Below are 18,254 nucleotides of genomic sequence, written 5' to 3' on the forward strand. Positions count from 1 at the left end.
CTGTATAAATTTGGACAAAACCTAGAAGGGAAACCATACAAGGGAAAATACCTATGCTAGAATAACATAACAGGTTTCTGCCTTTCAATTTTTCTTTGTGGTTGCCACGGAGCTCCCCGGCTCCTCCTTCTGCCGAAAGCAGTTACAGGGCTGCAATAAGTCAACCGAACAAAGGAAATTACTTCTAGTGTCCAAGAGAAGCTGCTCAGACACATGCCTGGGTCTCTAACTGCTCCTACCAGCGGGGAGGAAGCTCAGTGCTCACACACAGCGGGAGTGTGTGCAGGCCGCTGGGCAAACACAGTGTGTGCAGGCCCCTGGGCAAACAGGATGCTGCCACACTCACTTTCTGAGGGAGCCCCCCAAGTCCTCATTCTTTCGGCTCTGCTGCTCTGGGGCCCAGTCTGCTCACGCTGGAGTTCCAGAGTGGAGTTCACGGCCGACATGAGAGCACCAAGAAGAAAGCAGGGCATGCCAAGTTCAGGAGAAATGGTTCCTTCCTGCTACAGGAACAGGGAAGGCTTCCTGGAAGAGGCAGTGCTTTATCTGGGTGTTAGAGGCTGGGCAGAATTTAAACGGATGAAGTGAACGGAGACAGGAGATTCTACTAGGATCGGACACATGAAGGTGGAAAAGAGAAATTCAGCTTCACTGTGATAAGTTAGGAGGAAGTAATAATGCAGCCTAGACCACAAGGGCCTTAACTGCTAGACCGAGCACAAACCCAAACCGTCTGTCTTCCTTAAACCTTTGTGCTTATCATAATTGAAAGCAAGATAAACTCAACCCATTAAGGCCCTGACAGCTAGTCAAGCAGCCACAGGGAGAAGCAACCGACTCATCAATGTTTTTTCTTTGTCCAACAACTTTTTTAGTTCAAATGATAATTGCCTGAGAAGAAAAACAGCTTCTACTTAACAGTTCCCTTTTTCCTGGAAAATAGAACAAATATCGAGAAACAGTTGCAGGAGCCAAAAGTCAAAGATAATTTTATAAAGACGATATGATCACAGGTCAAAGATTTTATTTAACTCATCAGTGAATGAGGGAACCAGTAAGATGTTACAACTGGAAGACTGCAAAGAACCACACAAGGATAGGCCATCAGAAATGCTGAAATAAACTTACTAAAAGGATGCAAAACCCACAGTGGCCAATCACCACAGGATGACAGTCCACTGTACCTTCATCAGACAGTTTGTCACACACGAGAACCACGTGCAGCGTGTAACAAGGCTCAAAGACAAGGCAAGGCCCAGGGACCCAGACAATGCGGAAGCCAGACAACTGCATTTCCACTGAGGATGCTCAGAAGACTTTCTGGTCCATTTCTAAGTCTTCCACAGTTTTTCCCTCCAAAGGTGAATACTGATCATCACTCGAACCGTAAACCCTCAAGCATGTGTTTTTTGGGAAACTGAAGTGAGGACTGAAGCAAGAGATTTAGAACGCCGGTGGGCATACGCCTTGGCAGGTGAGAAGGCAGGTCCTGCTCACCTGGTTCCCTTTAGACTGGGAATCAGGAGGACCTCAAGGGCAGTGCCACAGGCCAACTGAGAGCAAGTCTCTCTCTTTCCCCTTCTCCAGAGGTTTCTAAAATGAGCCTGGCACTAATCCAAGGTGCTCAGCCCTGGCCACCTCCTGGAGTCACCTGAGGAGCTTTGAACAGTACACCTGCCCCACTCCAGAAATTCCATCCCAGAACTTCTGATTCTGCTGGTCAAGGTGGGGCTGGAACATCAATGCTTTTTAAAATCCGTTCCCCCCGCCCCCCAGTGATTCTCATGAGCAGGCAGGACGGAGAACCACAGGGCCAGACAAGACCCCCTCGTCCCCGACACTTGGCTTTGTTGCAGTGTCTCCTTTTATTTGACAGTAACTAACCTTCATACAGAATTGGAGAACATCAGCAGGACATTTTTCAAAAATGCTCCTCAAAATTGATCTTTGGTAGAGACATAAAACAAGCACAATTCATGACCTGGTCGGGCTTGGCAAACATCCTACAATGTGTTAGAATCTGTGGGTGCCATCAATCCAGAGAGCAGTGTGCTGAGCTGAGCACAGGCCTGGCCTCCTGATTTGCTGCTTTCATCCCAATGCACGTACCAGAGTACCACGATTCCCACAGGTGTGTGTGCTGATAGGTACCGACGCCTGTGCAATGTGCACACACAGGCATTCACGCATACGCTTACACTTGACACTCGGGCAGCAGCCTCCAAATCAAAGATCAGAGTCAAAGAGTTATAAAGGCGCCCCGCCTCACACTGGGGTAAGTGACCGATCATTACCTTTTGGTTCGCTGGTCCCCACAGTGGGAGAGAGAAGTGACAACAGGCAGACACTGGCGAATCCCTGGCTACCCCACCCAATTCTTCTGAGACCTCTGACAGGCATTCCAAGCCTGATGTTATTAGAGATCACTGTCAATCCACTCAACTTATCGCCAAAGTCCATCCCAGGCGATCCCAGGAACTCTGTGATCAGTCACCCTGATGGGCTCAGTGCTGGCGGCACGAAACCAGATGACACTGTCCTGCTTTCCGTGGGACGTGGAAGACCAAGGGCCAAGTGTCTCCAGGACAGATGCTCTTCCCTCTCCTCCCTTTCTTGGTCCCCACGATCCTCAGCACCCCACACCCTCCCACACACTTACTGCAGGCTGCACAGGTGAAGCAGGCATCGTGGTAGAGGTTCCCCATGGCCTGGCAGGCCTGGCCGGCCCCAAATACACCTTTGCTGCATTTCACACAGGTACCTGCAAAGTCAAGAACACAGCAGTGAGTCAGGAGGGAACAGTGTAAACTGAGTCATAAAAAGCCAGATACCCATCCCTCCCCATAGCCAGTCCTTCGCCAAATTCCATGGGTTACTCCTTTGAAATGTCTTTCACGCTCTCTCCCCCAACCAGCCTTTCAGACATCAGTTCTTCCAATTGCAGGAATAAGCCCCCGGGCTGGCCTTCGGCCCCCCTCCCTCCCCACGCTGTCCCCTGCTTTGTCAACCCACTCCCTTGCCCAAAGGTCTCAAAGGCTCCCACTGTTTATAAGACAACATCCAAAACACTGCACCATGATTACAATATGCCAAGCACGAAGGTTGGGAAATTTCAACTAAATGATTTCATTTAATTCTCAGAGGGAACCACCAATTAGGATGTGCTATCCTCACTTTTTACAAAAGTATCAGGCCCCAAGCCCAGGCCTGTCCTGCTGCAAAGCTGGTGTTCTTCCATGTCCCCTCCCCACTCCCTGGCCCCCCACCTCCTACCTCGCTCCCCACCTGTCTCAGCTCTTAGCCTTGCTCATGCACTCCCCTCCTTGCACCCTGCACCCACCTTCTGTCCCTTCAAGTCCTTCAGGCCTTCTGCCATCCCTCCAGCCCTCTGGCTCTGAGGCAACATGGTGACCCAGAAGTTAAAGAGCCAGGTTCTCACCTGGAGCCTCCCACCCACTCCCTTCCCACGAGGCTCGATTTAACCTGTTAAGTTCTCTGAGCATCCGTTCTTAATTAGGGAAAAAGGGTTAGTTCACCTGCCTTACAGCAGTAAAGGCTGCTTTGCAAACCAAAAAGTTCTGGAGAGTTCATGTGCCTTACATACCACGTGCCTAATGGAAGTCCTGGTCTTAAAGTGTAATGCCACAATTTATTAGCATTTTATCTATACAGTGGGGTAACGGTCCCCTTATGGGGGTTACTGTGAGAGAACACATGAAGAGTGCTTAGCACAGGGCCCCTTCATTTGGCAAATGCTCCACAAACAGACACATAAATAATAATAAGGATGCTAACGTGATTGCATTCAGCAAGAAGTTCCTGCAACGCCGAGTTCTGAAGTGAGTTCTCTAGGAAGCCCCAGGCCTCCCAGGGTCTCACCCTGCGAAGAAGCCAGCAGTCTGTCTGGACCAAGTCAGAACGTCTGCTGCAACAGCCCAGGCTCTGGGCCAGGCCACGGACAGGGGGCCTTGGAGTCTGCAACAGAGCTCCCCATTATGGTCCAAGGAAAAACACCACAATCGTGTACGTAATGCAGGAGTTAAAAAAAACGTTCAGGGAAGAAATATAACAAAATGTAACGAGTGGTTTCTTTAGGTTATAAAATTATGGCTGGTTTTCCTTCTTTGCATTTTCTGTATTTAAAAAAAAAATCTTATTAGAGCAAGCATTATTTTACAACTAAAAAAAAATTCTAGTCTGAGAAAAGTTTGAATATGTTTAAATATATGGTATGATGTTAACATTTTTGAAGAATCAATTATGTGTACACACACATATAAAAAGACCTCCCCCCACGTCCAGCTGCGTAACCAGCTTGCATCCTTGGTCAGCGGGGGCTCAGGAATCCTTTTCTAACACTAGTTCCAATCTGTCCGGCCCTTCTCAAGCTGCAAATCCCCTGCCTTCTGCCTACAAGCAGAAAGCTCTGTGTGTCAGAGCTCCTATCATCCAAGGTGATAAACTTTACCACGTTCAGAGGAAGTCTAGCTAACACATCCTTCCTGAAACGTACCAAAACCAATCACAGCAACCAGAACCGGTCCCCAGAGAACACACTGAGACGAGGGCCCTTTGGCCACTTCATCTAACTCCCTTCGGCAGCAGGTGAGGCCGTCTGTAGGAACAGTTCAGTGTCAGCCAAGGAAATTGGCTGTCAGGGAATGCGTTTTCGGAAAGCTCCAGAGGACACAATTCGTAGTTCTTCAGTTTCAACATTTTAGTAGGAAAACTTTCAGACATGCAGAAAAGTTGGAAGAATCACACAGGGAACACCCATATGCCCACCACCCCAATTCTACAACTGTTAACATTTTGCTACCCATCCTGCAATCAATCCAACAATCCACCTTATTTTTGATGCATTTCAAAGTAAGCTGCAGACAGCAGTCCACTTCGGCCTGAACACTTCTGCCTGCAAATCACTAACTAGAGTTCATTATTTGCTTACCATTATGTTTTTTCAAGATAAAATTCAAAAACAGTGAAATACACAAATTATAAGTCTACCATCCAATGAGTTTTGGCCAATGATGTATGTAACACAAACTCAAGTCAAGATATAGAATATTTCCAACACCCCAGAAAGCTCCCCAATGCTGTTTCTTCCATCTTCTCGTTAATCACTATGAAATTGCCTGTGTGCGTGTGCCTCTGTGCATGCATGTATGTGCACACACACGTGTGTGCACAGGATGAGACTTCTGGGTAGCTGGTATTTCTGTACCTAGCAAGCAGGACAGTCAATAGAGTGTCCCCATCACAATGAAATGGGACACATCAAGGAATTCAGAGGCAGCAACATTTCTTTTTGTCTCATAATTTCACATACAACTTAGGCTGCTCTTAAGTCAGGAAATACATCAGTTCTGGGCAAAATGCTCTCTTAGTGGAACACTCGGAGCTGTGCCAGTTGGCAGGGAAGCTAACGTGAAGACAGCAGGGTTCTGTCATGACAACTCTTTAAGGCTCGTTTCAGCAGGCTCATCACTCTAGAAACCAGTGGTGCTGGCAGCTGCTGCAGGGAGCCCAAGCGCTGGTCACTGAAGAAGGCGGGGTCTCCAGGGTGTCCAGCCCGCGGGAACGTGGGGACGTGAAAGTGATGACATTGGCGTGTTCGCCACCGGACACGGCACCTACCGTGCTGACAGGTTACTGGTTACCTAGGCATCTGTCTGCCTCTCCTAATGAGCGGGAAGTGCCTTCAGGGTAGGGCCCCTGTCTTAACACCCCCAGCCACTGACAAAGTGCACTTAGTATGCCCTCAACAAACATGCGTAAAAACAGACAAATGGGTTCCACGGACCTCTGCTGAGTGCTGGCAGCTGCATAAGTCAGATGCAATGACGGGGAGAATGCTCCTGAAAAATGTCAACCAGCAAACAATGGCAAGGTATTGGTTACACTATTTGGTGACCGCGAGGATTCCTTCCAGACCACCCGTCCCAAGTGCCCTGGTTGACCTGACTCTAAACCTTTCCACCAAGCAACAAAGATCTGGTCTGTCAGACAGCAACCGAAGCACTCAAAGCAGACTGGATGGAACGTCACGGCAACGTGAATTAAGCCTGCTCACCGTCACGGAACAAAGCCACCCCCAAAAGCAACATCTCTTCTGTCAATCACCGTGGCCTCTTCGCCCGACCCACTGTCGAAATGTTAGCTGCAAAGGGCAGAGGAGCGGTGCACGTCAACGGCATGGTCAGCCCTTCCGCGGTCCACCGGTGAACGCAGGCAGAGGACCGGCCTGCAAGACAGCTCGCTAAGGAGGAAAGCCGAAAGCCACCTCCTGAGTCCGTGGGACGCTGGCAGTTCACGAGGAACATGTGAACGCACCTTGTTAGGGTCTGGGGAGTAAAATCAGACCAGCTCTCCCACTGCTGCTTGTAAAGCGAATGACAGGATGGACAGCGTCTTCAAGTGGACACGGACAGCTGCCCAGGCCTCCTGGGCTTCCTGCTACTTTATCTCTCAACGTCAGGCCTTCCTCAGCTCTCTGCAGCCAGCGGAGTGACACTCTCCTCTGCTTCCTCCTTATCTGAGAGCTCTGACCTACTGACTGCAGTCTCTCCCCAGCCCACTCTCTCCTAGTCCTGCAGCGCGGTCCTTTCTCACCACGCTGACCATCGAGCACAGATACAAAGCAAGGAAGGAAGTCACTTGTGTTGTAGACCGTCAGTCAGGGAGTGAGGGAGATCCCATAAGAAGCCACGTAGGCAGGAAAATATTTCATCCTTGTGGCCTTTGGTAAACGGACAGAAAGGTACCATGTGGGCAGGAAACAGATTTATTCTTCCTTTGGTAGGAAAAAAAAACAAAATCAAAGTAAATTGCATGTTCTAGGAAATAATGTTATCTACCAGATCCTGGGCTGGCAGTTTTCTTCCAGTGAAGGAGCTGCGGCCATCCCCCTTTTCTAAAACCCAAGTTCTAGAAGGAAAGGCGCTGTAACTTGCTGAGGGTCACATGGCTGGCAGGTTCGAGAGGTGGAATCTGAACCCAGGCTCTAACTCAGAGGTCCTGTTATCCCGCTCTGGTTGGGAGCTGTGTCTACTCCAGCCACACACATGCCCCCCAAAACAAAACCAAACAGGGGCTCCTCCCTCGCCCCCACACACTACCTCCTCTGGGGTTCAGACCTCCTGAACCCCCTCCCGTTCCGGCCTCGCCTGTGCATGCAGGCCGTCTTTCCTGGGACCTCGGCCACAAGGACCCTCAGTTCGTTCTGACCTTCTGCCAGGGCCACTGCAGCTGAAGCATTCACCCCACAGAAGCTCCTCCGTCACTCCCTCGGGGCCAGGCTCTCTCCAGATGCTGGCGGGGAGCCAAGTGACTGCACTGTGGCCCTGTCCTCATGCAACGGTCACCCACAGAGCCAGGAAACCAGAATCTGCTGCTGCCGATCTGTGAGCTGACCAATCTCACCTAGAGGCCTATGCTGGAGGGTCAGAAAGTGGGCCAAGGAGAGGCTCAGGCTTGTGAAATGATAAGAAATACATGTATAGTGGTCTCTGCCCCCAGCTCCTGCTAGTATTTGGTCTTTGACCCTAGCTCCTGACAAGAGTTCCTAAATCCCTTGGAATTTCCTGGGTGACAGGAGAGCCTTATGGTCTAATGAGGCGACTCTGGGTGGTCTCCTGGCGGGGGGCTGGTCACTAGAAAGACCAAGCCACGATTAAGCTTGGAACCTTCAGACCCTCACAGAAGACAGGGGCTGGAAAATGAGTTAGTAACTGGTCGTGCCTCCACGATAAAGCCTCCATAAAAATCCTCAAGGTATGGATGGGGCTTAGAGAGAGTTCTGGGTGGGTGACTACACCCATGTGCCTGTAGGGTAGTGTACCCCAACACCATGCGGCAGATGCTCCTGTGCTGGGGACCCTTCCGGACCTCGCACTATGTCTCTCTTTATCTGGGTGTCCGTCTGTATCCTTTATTGTATTCTTTATAATAAACTGGAAAACATACATCTTTCCCTGAGTTTTATGAGCCATTATAGCAAATCATCAAAACCGAGGAGGGAGCTGTGGGAACCTCAACTGATAGCTGGCCAGCCAGTACAGGCGACACCCTGGACTTGTAATTGGCATCGGCAGTGGGGGTGGGGCAGTCTTATGTGAGGTCTGTGCTACCTCCAGCATCAGAAGGGAATTGTATTCAGGACACCCAGCTCGTGCCAGAACTGATGGGTGTGGGGAAAACCACACATATGGCGTCAGAAGTGCTATAAGTGTGAGTAGCCGTAGTACACAGAAGAAACAGAAGTGAGAAAGAGAGGTGAGTTCTCCTGAGACTGGCTCTGCTTCCACGCGGCCCCTCAGCTACTGGATTTTAAAGAAATGCCCCACAGAGGAAAGTAAAACAACGTCATCACATATTACTATAATAATCGGAGCTTAAAAACCAAGAGAAGAGTGAGGGAAAGAAGGAGTTAAACTTGTAGAAGACAGGAAGGGATATGCATTTCTCTCCCCCTGCAGTTAGACTTACTGCCCACTAATCCATTCTCCAAACTAAAGATCAGTCAGACTGATCTTTTTACAAACAGCGTTAAGGAACTCTAAGTGACATACAATAGACTGCACACCTGTGAAGTGTACGATTTGCTAAGTTTTGACATTTGTATCCACCTGGGAAATCATCACCGCAGTGGAGACGGCGAACACACCCAGTGCCCCCAGATTCCACACGTCCCTCTGCCTTTTGTGACTCCTCTCTTCCATCCTGCTCCCTCCCCCAGGCAACCACTGATCTGCTTTCTATCATCACGGATTAGTTTGCATTTTCTAATGGTTATAAAAATGGACTCTGGAGTATGCACTCCTTTTCATTTGTTTTCTTTCACTCAGCATAATTACTTTGAGATTCATCCACGTGGATGCATGTACCAAGAGTCCACTCCTTTTCACTGCTCAGTACTATTCCACTGTGTGACAGGACCACAACTGCTCAACCCACCCACCTGTGGACGGACATTTGGGTGGTTTGCAGTTTCGGACTGTTATAAATAAAGCTGCTTGTGTACAAGTCTTTGTATGGACATATACTTCTTTTTCCCTTGGGTAAAGACCTAGGAGTGGAATGGCCGGCTCTTACGGTAGGTGTTATATTTAACTTCTTAAGAAACTGCCAACTTGTTTTCCAAAGAGGTTCTATCATCTGACATTCCAACCAGCAGTGTATTAGAGCTCCAGTTTCGCCATATCCTTGCCGGCAGGTGGAATGACGGCCTTTCACATTTCATCCTTTCTAATAGGTGCGCAGTGGCCTATCATTGCGGTTTTAATTTGCATTTCTCTAGTGACTAATGATGTGCCTGAACAACTTTTCATATGCTTATTTGCCACCCCCTACCTTCTTTGCTGAAGTGTCTATTCAAATCTTTTGCCCATTTTCTTTTTTCTTTTGCTGAGTTATGAGAATTTCTTCTACGCATTCGGGTCACAAGTCCTTTATCAGATATATGCTTTGTAAAGATTTTTCTAGAGTCCTATAAGCTCTGGCTGCCTTAGTCGCCCGGACTCTCAGCTGCATTTCAACTCAAGGAGTTCACTGGGCTCCCTTCTCCCTCCTGGGCCAAGGCCTGGAAACTCTCTCGAGGCAGGCAGGTGTGGTAATCGTCGGGCTTGCCTTACTTCCTTCTCATCTTTCAAAAATCACTGCCCTCCATTGCCTGATGTCTAGGATCTTGAAAACCTTTGGTTCATATATTTTGTCTGGTTTTCGCTTTTTTTGCTTGTGATTTCGTTGGTTCTTTCTGGCAGGAGGTCAACCCCGTCGCTGTTACTCAATCTTCAGTGGGGACCGTTAGGCACCCTCTGTGCCAAGCACTGTGCTACACGATTTGTGTGTTTCCTCATTGAACAGCAAGCCCACGAAACAGGTGCTATCAGCATGTGACAGATGAAGAAACTGAAGTCCAAAGATTCAGTAGCAGCCCTGCAGCCGGGCTGACACTACACCCTGCCCTCACCAGCGCAGCCCACAGCATTCAGAAGAGGTGCAGAGGCAGTGAGGGGGAAGAAACGGTCCAGGGGCTCCACACTGAACGTTTTCACATTTGAGGGTGATGGTTTGCCGGCGGGAACAGAAAGCCCTGTCTTGGCTACAGGGCTGCTTGGAGGCCACGCCCACCCCTCCCCCCAGCAGAGATGTGCAGGGGGGGTGGGGTCCTGGCTATGGAGGGGCCCTCGCAGAAAGTGTGTGTGTGCCCAGGGCCTCTGCCTCACAGGATTACCCGGGGGAGCTTAGGGAACTGGGTGAGTTTCTGAAAGGTCATTAATAGTTAATGGATTGAGGTGGGGATTCTTTTTTGTTTGTTTGTTTGTTTACTTCTGGCACTTTTTAAAGTAGGACTTACTTTTTAAAGCAGTTTTATGTTTAAAGCAAAATCGAATGGAAGGTAAAGAGATTTTCCATATACCCACTGTCCCCATACCCCCATCAGTGGCACATTGGTGAGAAATGATGACCCCACGTGGACACATTATAATCAACCCAAGTCCACAGTTTACATGAGGGCTCGCTCGTGGTGGTGCACATTCCATGGGTTAGGACAGACATACAATGACATGCACCCACCACTAGTGTCATACAGAGTCGTCGCACTGTCCTAGACATCCTCTGTGTCCTGCATACTCATCTCTCCCTCCCCCTAACCCTTGGCCGCCACTGATTTTTTTACTGTCTCCATAGTTGTGCCTTTTCCAGGACGTCATACAGTTGGAATCATACAGTACGCAGCCTTTTCAGATTGGCTCCATTCACTTAGTAACACACATTTAAGGTTCCTCCATGTCTTTTCATGGCTTGCTAGTTCATTTCTTTCTAGCAATGAATAATGTTCCATTGTCTGGATGGACCACGGTTTATTTATCCATTCACCTGCTAAAGGACATCTCGTTCGCTTCCAGATTTTGGCGATTACGAGTAAAGCTGCTATAAATATCCGTGTGCAGGTTTGTGTGGATGTAAGTTTTCAGTTCATTTGGGTAAGTACCAAGGAGCGTGAGTGCTGGATCATATGGTAAGCGTATGTTTAGTTTTGGGGGTTTTTTTGCATAGTTGGTCTTGTAAAAAACTGCCAAACTGCCTTCCAAAGTGGTTGTGCGGGATTCTTTTAAGAATCGTATTCCCACAGGAAAGGGCAAGGACAGGGACAGCTTCCTGTTTTAAAAGATGTACAACAGGAGGCCGCGAGCCACCGGGGTGATGCAAGCACTTCACTCACCTCTCTGTGGCTTGTGGTTTCCCGCCAGGTAAGTCTTGTAATATACATCTCTCCTGTGTCAAAAACAAAGCCTGCTGAGGGCACGGGGCTGGGTGTGTATTCGAGTGTCCCCACAGAGGGCGAGCAGAGTGCCTCACACACAGCAGGTGCCAAATGAGCACTGAAAGAATGCACTGAAAAGCCAGAGCTGGGGCAGGGGACGGTGTTTTAGGTTCAGGAAAAGGTAAGAGAAGGCGCAGAGACAGGAAGGCCAGAGGCATGTGCACGACTGGGATGAGTCATGTGACGGCCCTGAGCCAGCTGGGCTGCAGGAGGAGGGACTGGATGCAAGGAAACTCCCGAGGGGGCCCCTGGGACCCAGGAGCGGGGGAAGTGACCACGTGACCCAGGGAGGGAGTGTGGCGCTGGAGAGGAAGGACAGAAGAGAGACACTGGGCTTAAAAGGGGCGGCCGAGTGTCCAAGAGGGCCATGGCTTCCTGCGGAGGGGCTCCAGGACTGTCACTAAGCGATGAGGCCCAGACCTGAGGTGACACTCCCACGCAGAACTTCCTGAAGATGGGGATCCTACGTGAACCCTGTATTTGCCCCTCCCAGGCTGACTGGCTCGCATCAGGGAGACTATAGTTGGGCGGGCCAGGGCCTGGGGCAGTTGTCCAGAGCTTTACACACAGTCTTCCATGTGATAGAGAAGAAACGCCGGGTGCCAACGACAAAGGCTACGATCACCGTGATTGATTAGTATTATGTCCTTAGGAGGCCAAAGCAATATAACAAGCTTTCCTAAAAGCCTTTTAATTCTCCACGACTAAACGGAAAGCTTTACTCCGGAGAGAACCTGACACTGTATTATTACTGTTGTCATCGTCACCGTGGTTGTTGTTTCAACGCCGTATTAACTGCATTGGTGAAATGTCACTCAGGCTGGCCTCTGTGCACAGCAGTGGTTTTCAGACTGCTTGAAGGGGGGGAAACTTTTCTCAAAAGAAAAGTATCAGTGGAACCTCAAATACATATAACAGACAAAAGGCGAACCACTTTGGTTGATGACTGAGGTGGGACAGGGCCCAGTCTGCCTCCTGGAATGCCCCAGCCCCCTGCAGCAGTTCCAGGAACATTATTTGAGGACCGATGACATCGCCTAACTGATCAAATGCAGACACCACCCAGCCCGACTTGGGCAAGTGCTCCCTATGAAATAAGTTATCCCAAATTGGTATTAAATTATCTTCTGCACACTCAAAGCCAAAAAACAAAGTTAGTTTAGGGTCATGGCACCCTCCCCACTCCCTTGCAAAGGCAGGATTTACAAACAAGGAGGCCAGAAACGCCAGAATTCCTGCCTCGTGCCCAGGGTCAGCGGGCTGAGGACCCCGGAGCCCTCCTTCAACTGAATGCACAGCCAACCTGGGTGATGACCCAGCCAGCTCTTTTGTTCTCATGATAAGGTTTGAAATATAAAGGCTCCATCAGGCTAGCCAATGAGTGCGGCTCTGCACCCCCAGCTCACACCTAGGCCTTGTCTGGGTGACTGCTCCTGTGTGAGGAAAGGAGCCCCCCTGAAGCTGCCCTCTCCCCTCACTGGACATGGGCGGGGGGGGGGGGTCCCTCTTTAGCTCTGCCTGGTTGCTGCACATCAATCACATAGGATCACACAGCCATGAACCACCTACTGTGCTGACGGGGTTGAAGCAAGCGTCAGGGCATCCAGTCAAGGTCTGGGGAGGGCTGGGAGCGGGCAGCTCTGCCTGGAGCCTGTCTGAATCAATTATTCCAGACACAAGCTGAGCAAGGCTTTCTCTCAGCTGAAGACTGCAGCCTGTGGACCTGGGCGGCTCTGGGTGTCAACAGGTTCTGGAAGATGGAGCAAGTGTTGGGGGCAGAGCTGGACCAGTGATCCCAGCGACAGCCTTCCTCCTCGCCACACTAAAGCTCACGAAAAAACCCAGGAGGCAGTGGGTGCTGGGCTCCTGCCTCCCTTGCAGATGGCCACTTCTCAAGCCTGGTGTGGGAATCGGTGTAGCGCCCACCACGACCTCCAGCGACCAGGGACTGGTTCCAGTTTTGGGCGGGGGGGCCCAAAGCGCCTCAGGTGATGCTAAGGTGTGGCCAAGCTTGAGAACCATGGATGTAGATAACGCAACAAACCACATCCTACCTGGCACCCTGGGCCTCCCTGTCTCCCAAGCACCTTGTGGTACCCGAGTCAAGGGGTGGATTCTCACCAAGCCACAAAGGAAGTATTCAGGGCCATTCTGGTCTATGGGGTCATTGCACCAGGCTACTTTCTTCATTCTGAAAGCTGTGCCAAGCCAACGATGGCTTCACTTCACTGCAGTGGGAAAGGAAGTTTCTAGCACGATTTCCCAATCACTGTAAGCTAGAGCTCGCCTCACCAGACTGCCCACAGACTCACTGCTGCCCCGGGCACTCCCATTCTCTGGCCTGAATCACTCCCTGCCCTCCACTCTCCAAAGGAAGAAAGAGTTCAAGGTACCCCCAAGCAAGCCCTGCACCCCGCCCCTCACTCCTGCAGCTTCTGGGCTCAGCCACTCTGTCCTTCCCTCACTTCCAGCCTCTCCATTCTGAGGTCAGTATTAGCTTTCTCAGCTCTAACCGGAAACAGGAATGGCCAATCTGCATAGGAGATGTGCCGCCACGTCAGGGATCCAACACAAAGGTGGGATGCCACATGTCACTGTCCCACTGGCAAAGATGGCAAACAATGATAATAGTGTCACTGAGGGTACAGAGAAAAGGGCATTCTCATACACTGTTAGTAGAAGCACAAATGAGGCACAACATAACAAAAGCCTCAAGAAACCTTCACACCATGTGACGCAATAATTTAAGATATTTACCGTTATCTTCCATAAAGCCCCACAAATTAGCAAATCCTGAACCATTGCTCCTACAGGAAATACAGGGCTAGGTTCCCTCGAGCTTCTGGTGACAGCGTTTTCATCAACTGCTCAATACATAACCTTGTTTCAGCTGAGTTTCTGTTTAAAGACAGCACTTAGGACGCATGGTTGACTCATTAACACTGATCTGACGTCAACAGCAGTCTGACTCACGTCTGAACCCAGCTGATCTCACACACGTATTTCTCCACAAGACACATCGCAGCCTTCTCACGTTCAGGAACAACAGGCAGCACTTAGCACTGCACTTGGGGGGCCGTTTAAAACAGAGAAATCACCAACAAAGAGCACACACATGTGCAAAACAACCATGACACTCAACAGACCATGAAAAGGACACTTGTGAATAGTACAAGAGCTGAGACAAGCAGGCAGGACGTCACCCCACCCCCGGACCTCAGCTGGGAACATGTGTGGGGCGACTCAGATTTTACCGTGCTCTGTGCATGTCCCCAAACGATTGCCAGAGAGCTATGAGTATTGATTGTGGGGTTACAAATACATTTTAGCAAGTAGGCCAATTCACAAACATGGAATCCGTGAGTAATAAGAATCAACTGTACACGAATACCAGATGAATCCATTCATATTACCTTTTAGGACAGGCAAACTAAAAAACGATGAAAAAAATCAGAACAGCGGTTGCCTGGGGGGAGCCACTGTCTGAGAAGAGGCCCGAGGAAACATTCTGGGGTTGGACTGTTCTGGATCTTGACAGGAGGGGGAATTACCTGGGTGCACGCATTTGTCAAAACTCATAGAAAACTATACATGTCACTGTATGTAAATATGACTTTTCAAAAACACAGCCACAAATTCACTGACACTCCTTCCACGGAGAAGTGGGGGTCCACAGCCCCTCCCCTTAATGGGGGAGGGCTCGTGATGGTCAGAGGAGGACGAGCAACTGACAGGCACTGGGCCTGCGCACGAGTATCCAGTGCAGGGATGAAAACCCCACACAGCGTACAGCTGGGCTGGGGCCCTGCCTGTTTACTCAGCACGGGCTCCTTTCTTCCCAACCCCTCACCCTGTGCTTCCTTCACTCTCTGGATATAAATTTGGGCAGAGCTGCCTCTCCCCGCACCCTCATGCCCACTGTCAGGCACAGGTAACCTGGGGAGGTGGCAGCCACAGGTGGGCTGAGCACAGAGGAGGCACTGCCAGCTCTAGAGATGACCTCCATGGACGGCCAACAAAGGACTTCTGTTGAAGCCCGGCCACCTGAGAGGAGAGCCTCCGCTGCTTCAGAACAGGCCCCAGACAATCGGGTCTTTGGAAGCTGCCTGGAAAGCCACCCCGACTTGGCCACCCTCCCCGAGGCCCAGGCAAGGCCTCCAGAGCCTGGCTAGAGGTTTGGGGTGTGGGCAGCCTGTCAGCTGGGGCCCCACACAAACCAAATCCCAAAGGGCCCCCTCCCACCTCACTTGACAGGAAACAGCATTTTTCACTTCTCTAACTACAGCAAGGGGCTGGGCGGTCTCTCTGGATGCTCTCTGCCTGTGCTCACCAAACAGAGTGTGTTTTTAAGGTTCTGGAAAATTGGCTCAACTACATTACCACCTGCTGTGCCGTGCCCCATGCAGACACCAGCTTAGGACTCCAGTACCTCCTTTCTCTGAGCACACACGAGCCTCAGTGGGCCCATGGGTGGGGGAGGGAGGCAGTAATCGTGAAATCAGTCTCCCTCGGACAAATGACAATCTTTTCGTTTAAGCACCTGTGGATTTGAACAAATCAATTGAGCCGGCCTTTCAGATGGGACATGGTAAAGACGCTTTGATATTTTTGAGAAAATAAACACGGGAAGTGCGTGTACAGTTGTACAGTAAGCAGGCACCATGTGCCACAACCTGGTCTCTGTGCTTCATACAGCACAGCCCTAACAGAAAAATAACACAAGCCATCTGTGATTCTGCATTTTTAAGTAGCCACGCTTAAAAAGTAACAACAGGTGACACTAATTTTAATATAGTTTACTTAGCCCAACATATCCAAAGTATTCTCACTTAAACATGTAATCAACATAGAAATATTAATGAGTTATTTACACTTTGTGTCCAATCCAAGTCTTCAAACATCCAGGGTCTATTTCACACTGTGAACCATCGCAATCCAGACCGGCCGCCTTTGGAAGCACTGAGCATGGTCTGTGGCTAGTGGCGCCCGTACTGGACAGCACAGGTATGTACTAATTAATGTAGACCTCACAACCACCATACCCACATTTTCCTAATGGGGAAACTGAGGTCCAAGAACACGGAGCAGCCTGCCCAGGGCAGACCCTGACATGGACAGATCCACAGCCTCCTCAGATTCTGATGTTCGTGTAATATACGACTGGCCTCTCGAACAAGAATACGTGTGCCGGCCCGCACAGCTCCCTGCTCCCACCCCAGACTCCGCAGGACGTAGGTGAGCTGGGCCCTGAGCTCTGGACAGTTGCCACCCAGACGGTCCATGGCCCCTCCAGTCATCAGTTGTCCACATGAGAACTCATTAGAGTCCCTCCTGGTCAGGCTGAGGGGTGAAGACAGCACATGAATGTGGGGGCTATGCCCCCCACAGCAGGAACACCGCCATTCAAAGCACTGACACTTATCGGGGGTCAGGGAATGTCCTCTTCCCGCCACTGGCCTCACGTGCACTCACCCGTTCAACAAGGACTTACTGAGCATCTGCTGTGTGCCGGGCACTGCCCTGGGCCCTGAAGATACAACAGTGAACGGAGCAGACACCCACGCTCAGGGAACACACATTCCAGCGGGGGGGGGGGCTAGACAACAGGTCTGTGCACAAAGGAAGCCCCACTGATCCTAATTCAGTCTCTTGTATACAGCAGGTGCTCCATAATGGCTGCTGAGGGAATAGGTGATCTGGGCTTGGAAATGGATGTGATGCTGGACAGAGGTGAGCGAAAGGTCTGGAGAGGGACTGAGGGAAGGGGCAGGTGAGAGCCCTGAGGACACAGCAGCAAAGTCAGTGACCCACTTGGGGCTCACGCCCACAACCCCCGTTTCATGACTCCCAGAGCTCCCAGAGCCAAGCAAGACAGGAAACAGGTTACATGCAGCTTACATGCTGTCTGACTGAAATTCCCTTCTCCTCAAAGTGTGGTCATGTGTCAAGTCTGCCCAGCAGATAGGACATCTGCAAGTTCACAGACTTTGGAGGTTCAGCACCTCCCACGTTCAGCTTCCACCCCGAGCCTGGCCCACCGGCCACCAGACATGTCACCCAAGTCCTCACCCAATAAGCTCATCCTTCAACTGATAGGTTGTCAGTGTCTGATAAATATCAGCACAGGGCGTCTCCACCACCCCTGGGCACGAGTCATGGAGAAACCGCGTTTGTGGCGTCTGCTGTGCTATGTTTCAGCCCACTACTGCTGAGCGAACTGTGGCACTGTGACCAAAACACTTCAATTTTTTATTCTGATTGCATAACATTATAAATACACACCATGAGTCATTCATTCAACAAATACTTCATGAGTAACTTCTATAGACCAGACCCTGTGTTTTATATTTCAAATCTTATCACTAATTCAGTGTTTGGTTTTATTTCCTCATTTTCCTTATTTCTTAAGTGCCACTGTATCATACAGTTTAAATTTTTTTCCTAAAAGAACGTAGTTTTGATTTCACGAGCCAGGCCAACAATAACTGAGCGTTACGTGTGGTGGGAGAAGGGCACTTCTCAGTCACCCTGCTTGGGACACCATGACCTCATGGAGGGATCTGCGGGCCAGTTCGAAGATGTACCTGCCACCTCTCCCCACGTGCCTGCTGCCCGGGGTGTGTCCATTTACACATGGGTTTTTAACGCCCTCGCCACCCCAGGCTTCTCCTCTCTCTTGCTGGCTACTTGTCCAAGTTCAACTGACACACATGTACCCCACAGTGTCTGAAGCTGGTCCAGCCTCTAAACTCGGTCACTCCCAGAGCCAGGAGCCTGCTCCCAGCCTACAGTCCTGAATCCTGTAGCTTGGGAAAGGAGACAGGATTAGGAGCTCAGGACATCCACTCTCCATAAGGTGAGGAAACGGAGGGTAGAAAAGAGACGCCAGGCGCCCAAGCTGGCACAGCCAAAGTGGCACAGGCAG

The 18,254-nt window shown here is 50.3% G+C and overlaps 1 protein-coding gene across 1 annotated transcript in view; it reads right to left on the reverse strand.

The window, feature by feature from the left end:
* Nucleotides 1-18,254, reverse strand: part of LIMD1 (LIM domain containing 1) — a 56,887-nt gene that overhangs the window by 26,537 nt on the left and 12,096 nt on the right. Inside the window, exon 2 of the mRNA XM_033132279.1 lies at nt 2,660-2,761. Within this exon, the coding sequence (XP_032988170.1) occupies nt 2,660-2,761 (102 nt within the window). The remainder of the gene's footprint in view (nt 1-2,659; nt 2,762-18,254) is intronic.

This window comes from Rhinolophus ferrumequinum, chromosome 17 (assembly GCF_004115265.2).
Source record: "Rhinolophus ferrumequinum isolate MPI-CBG mRhiFer1 chromosome 17, mRhiFer1_v1.p, whole genome shotgun sequence".
NCBI lineage: Eukaryota > Metazoa > Chordata > Mammalia > Chiroptera > Rhinolophidae > Rhinolophus > Rhinolophus ferrumequinum.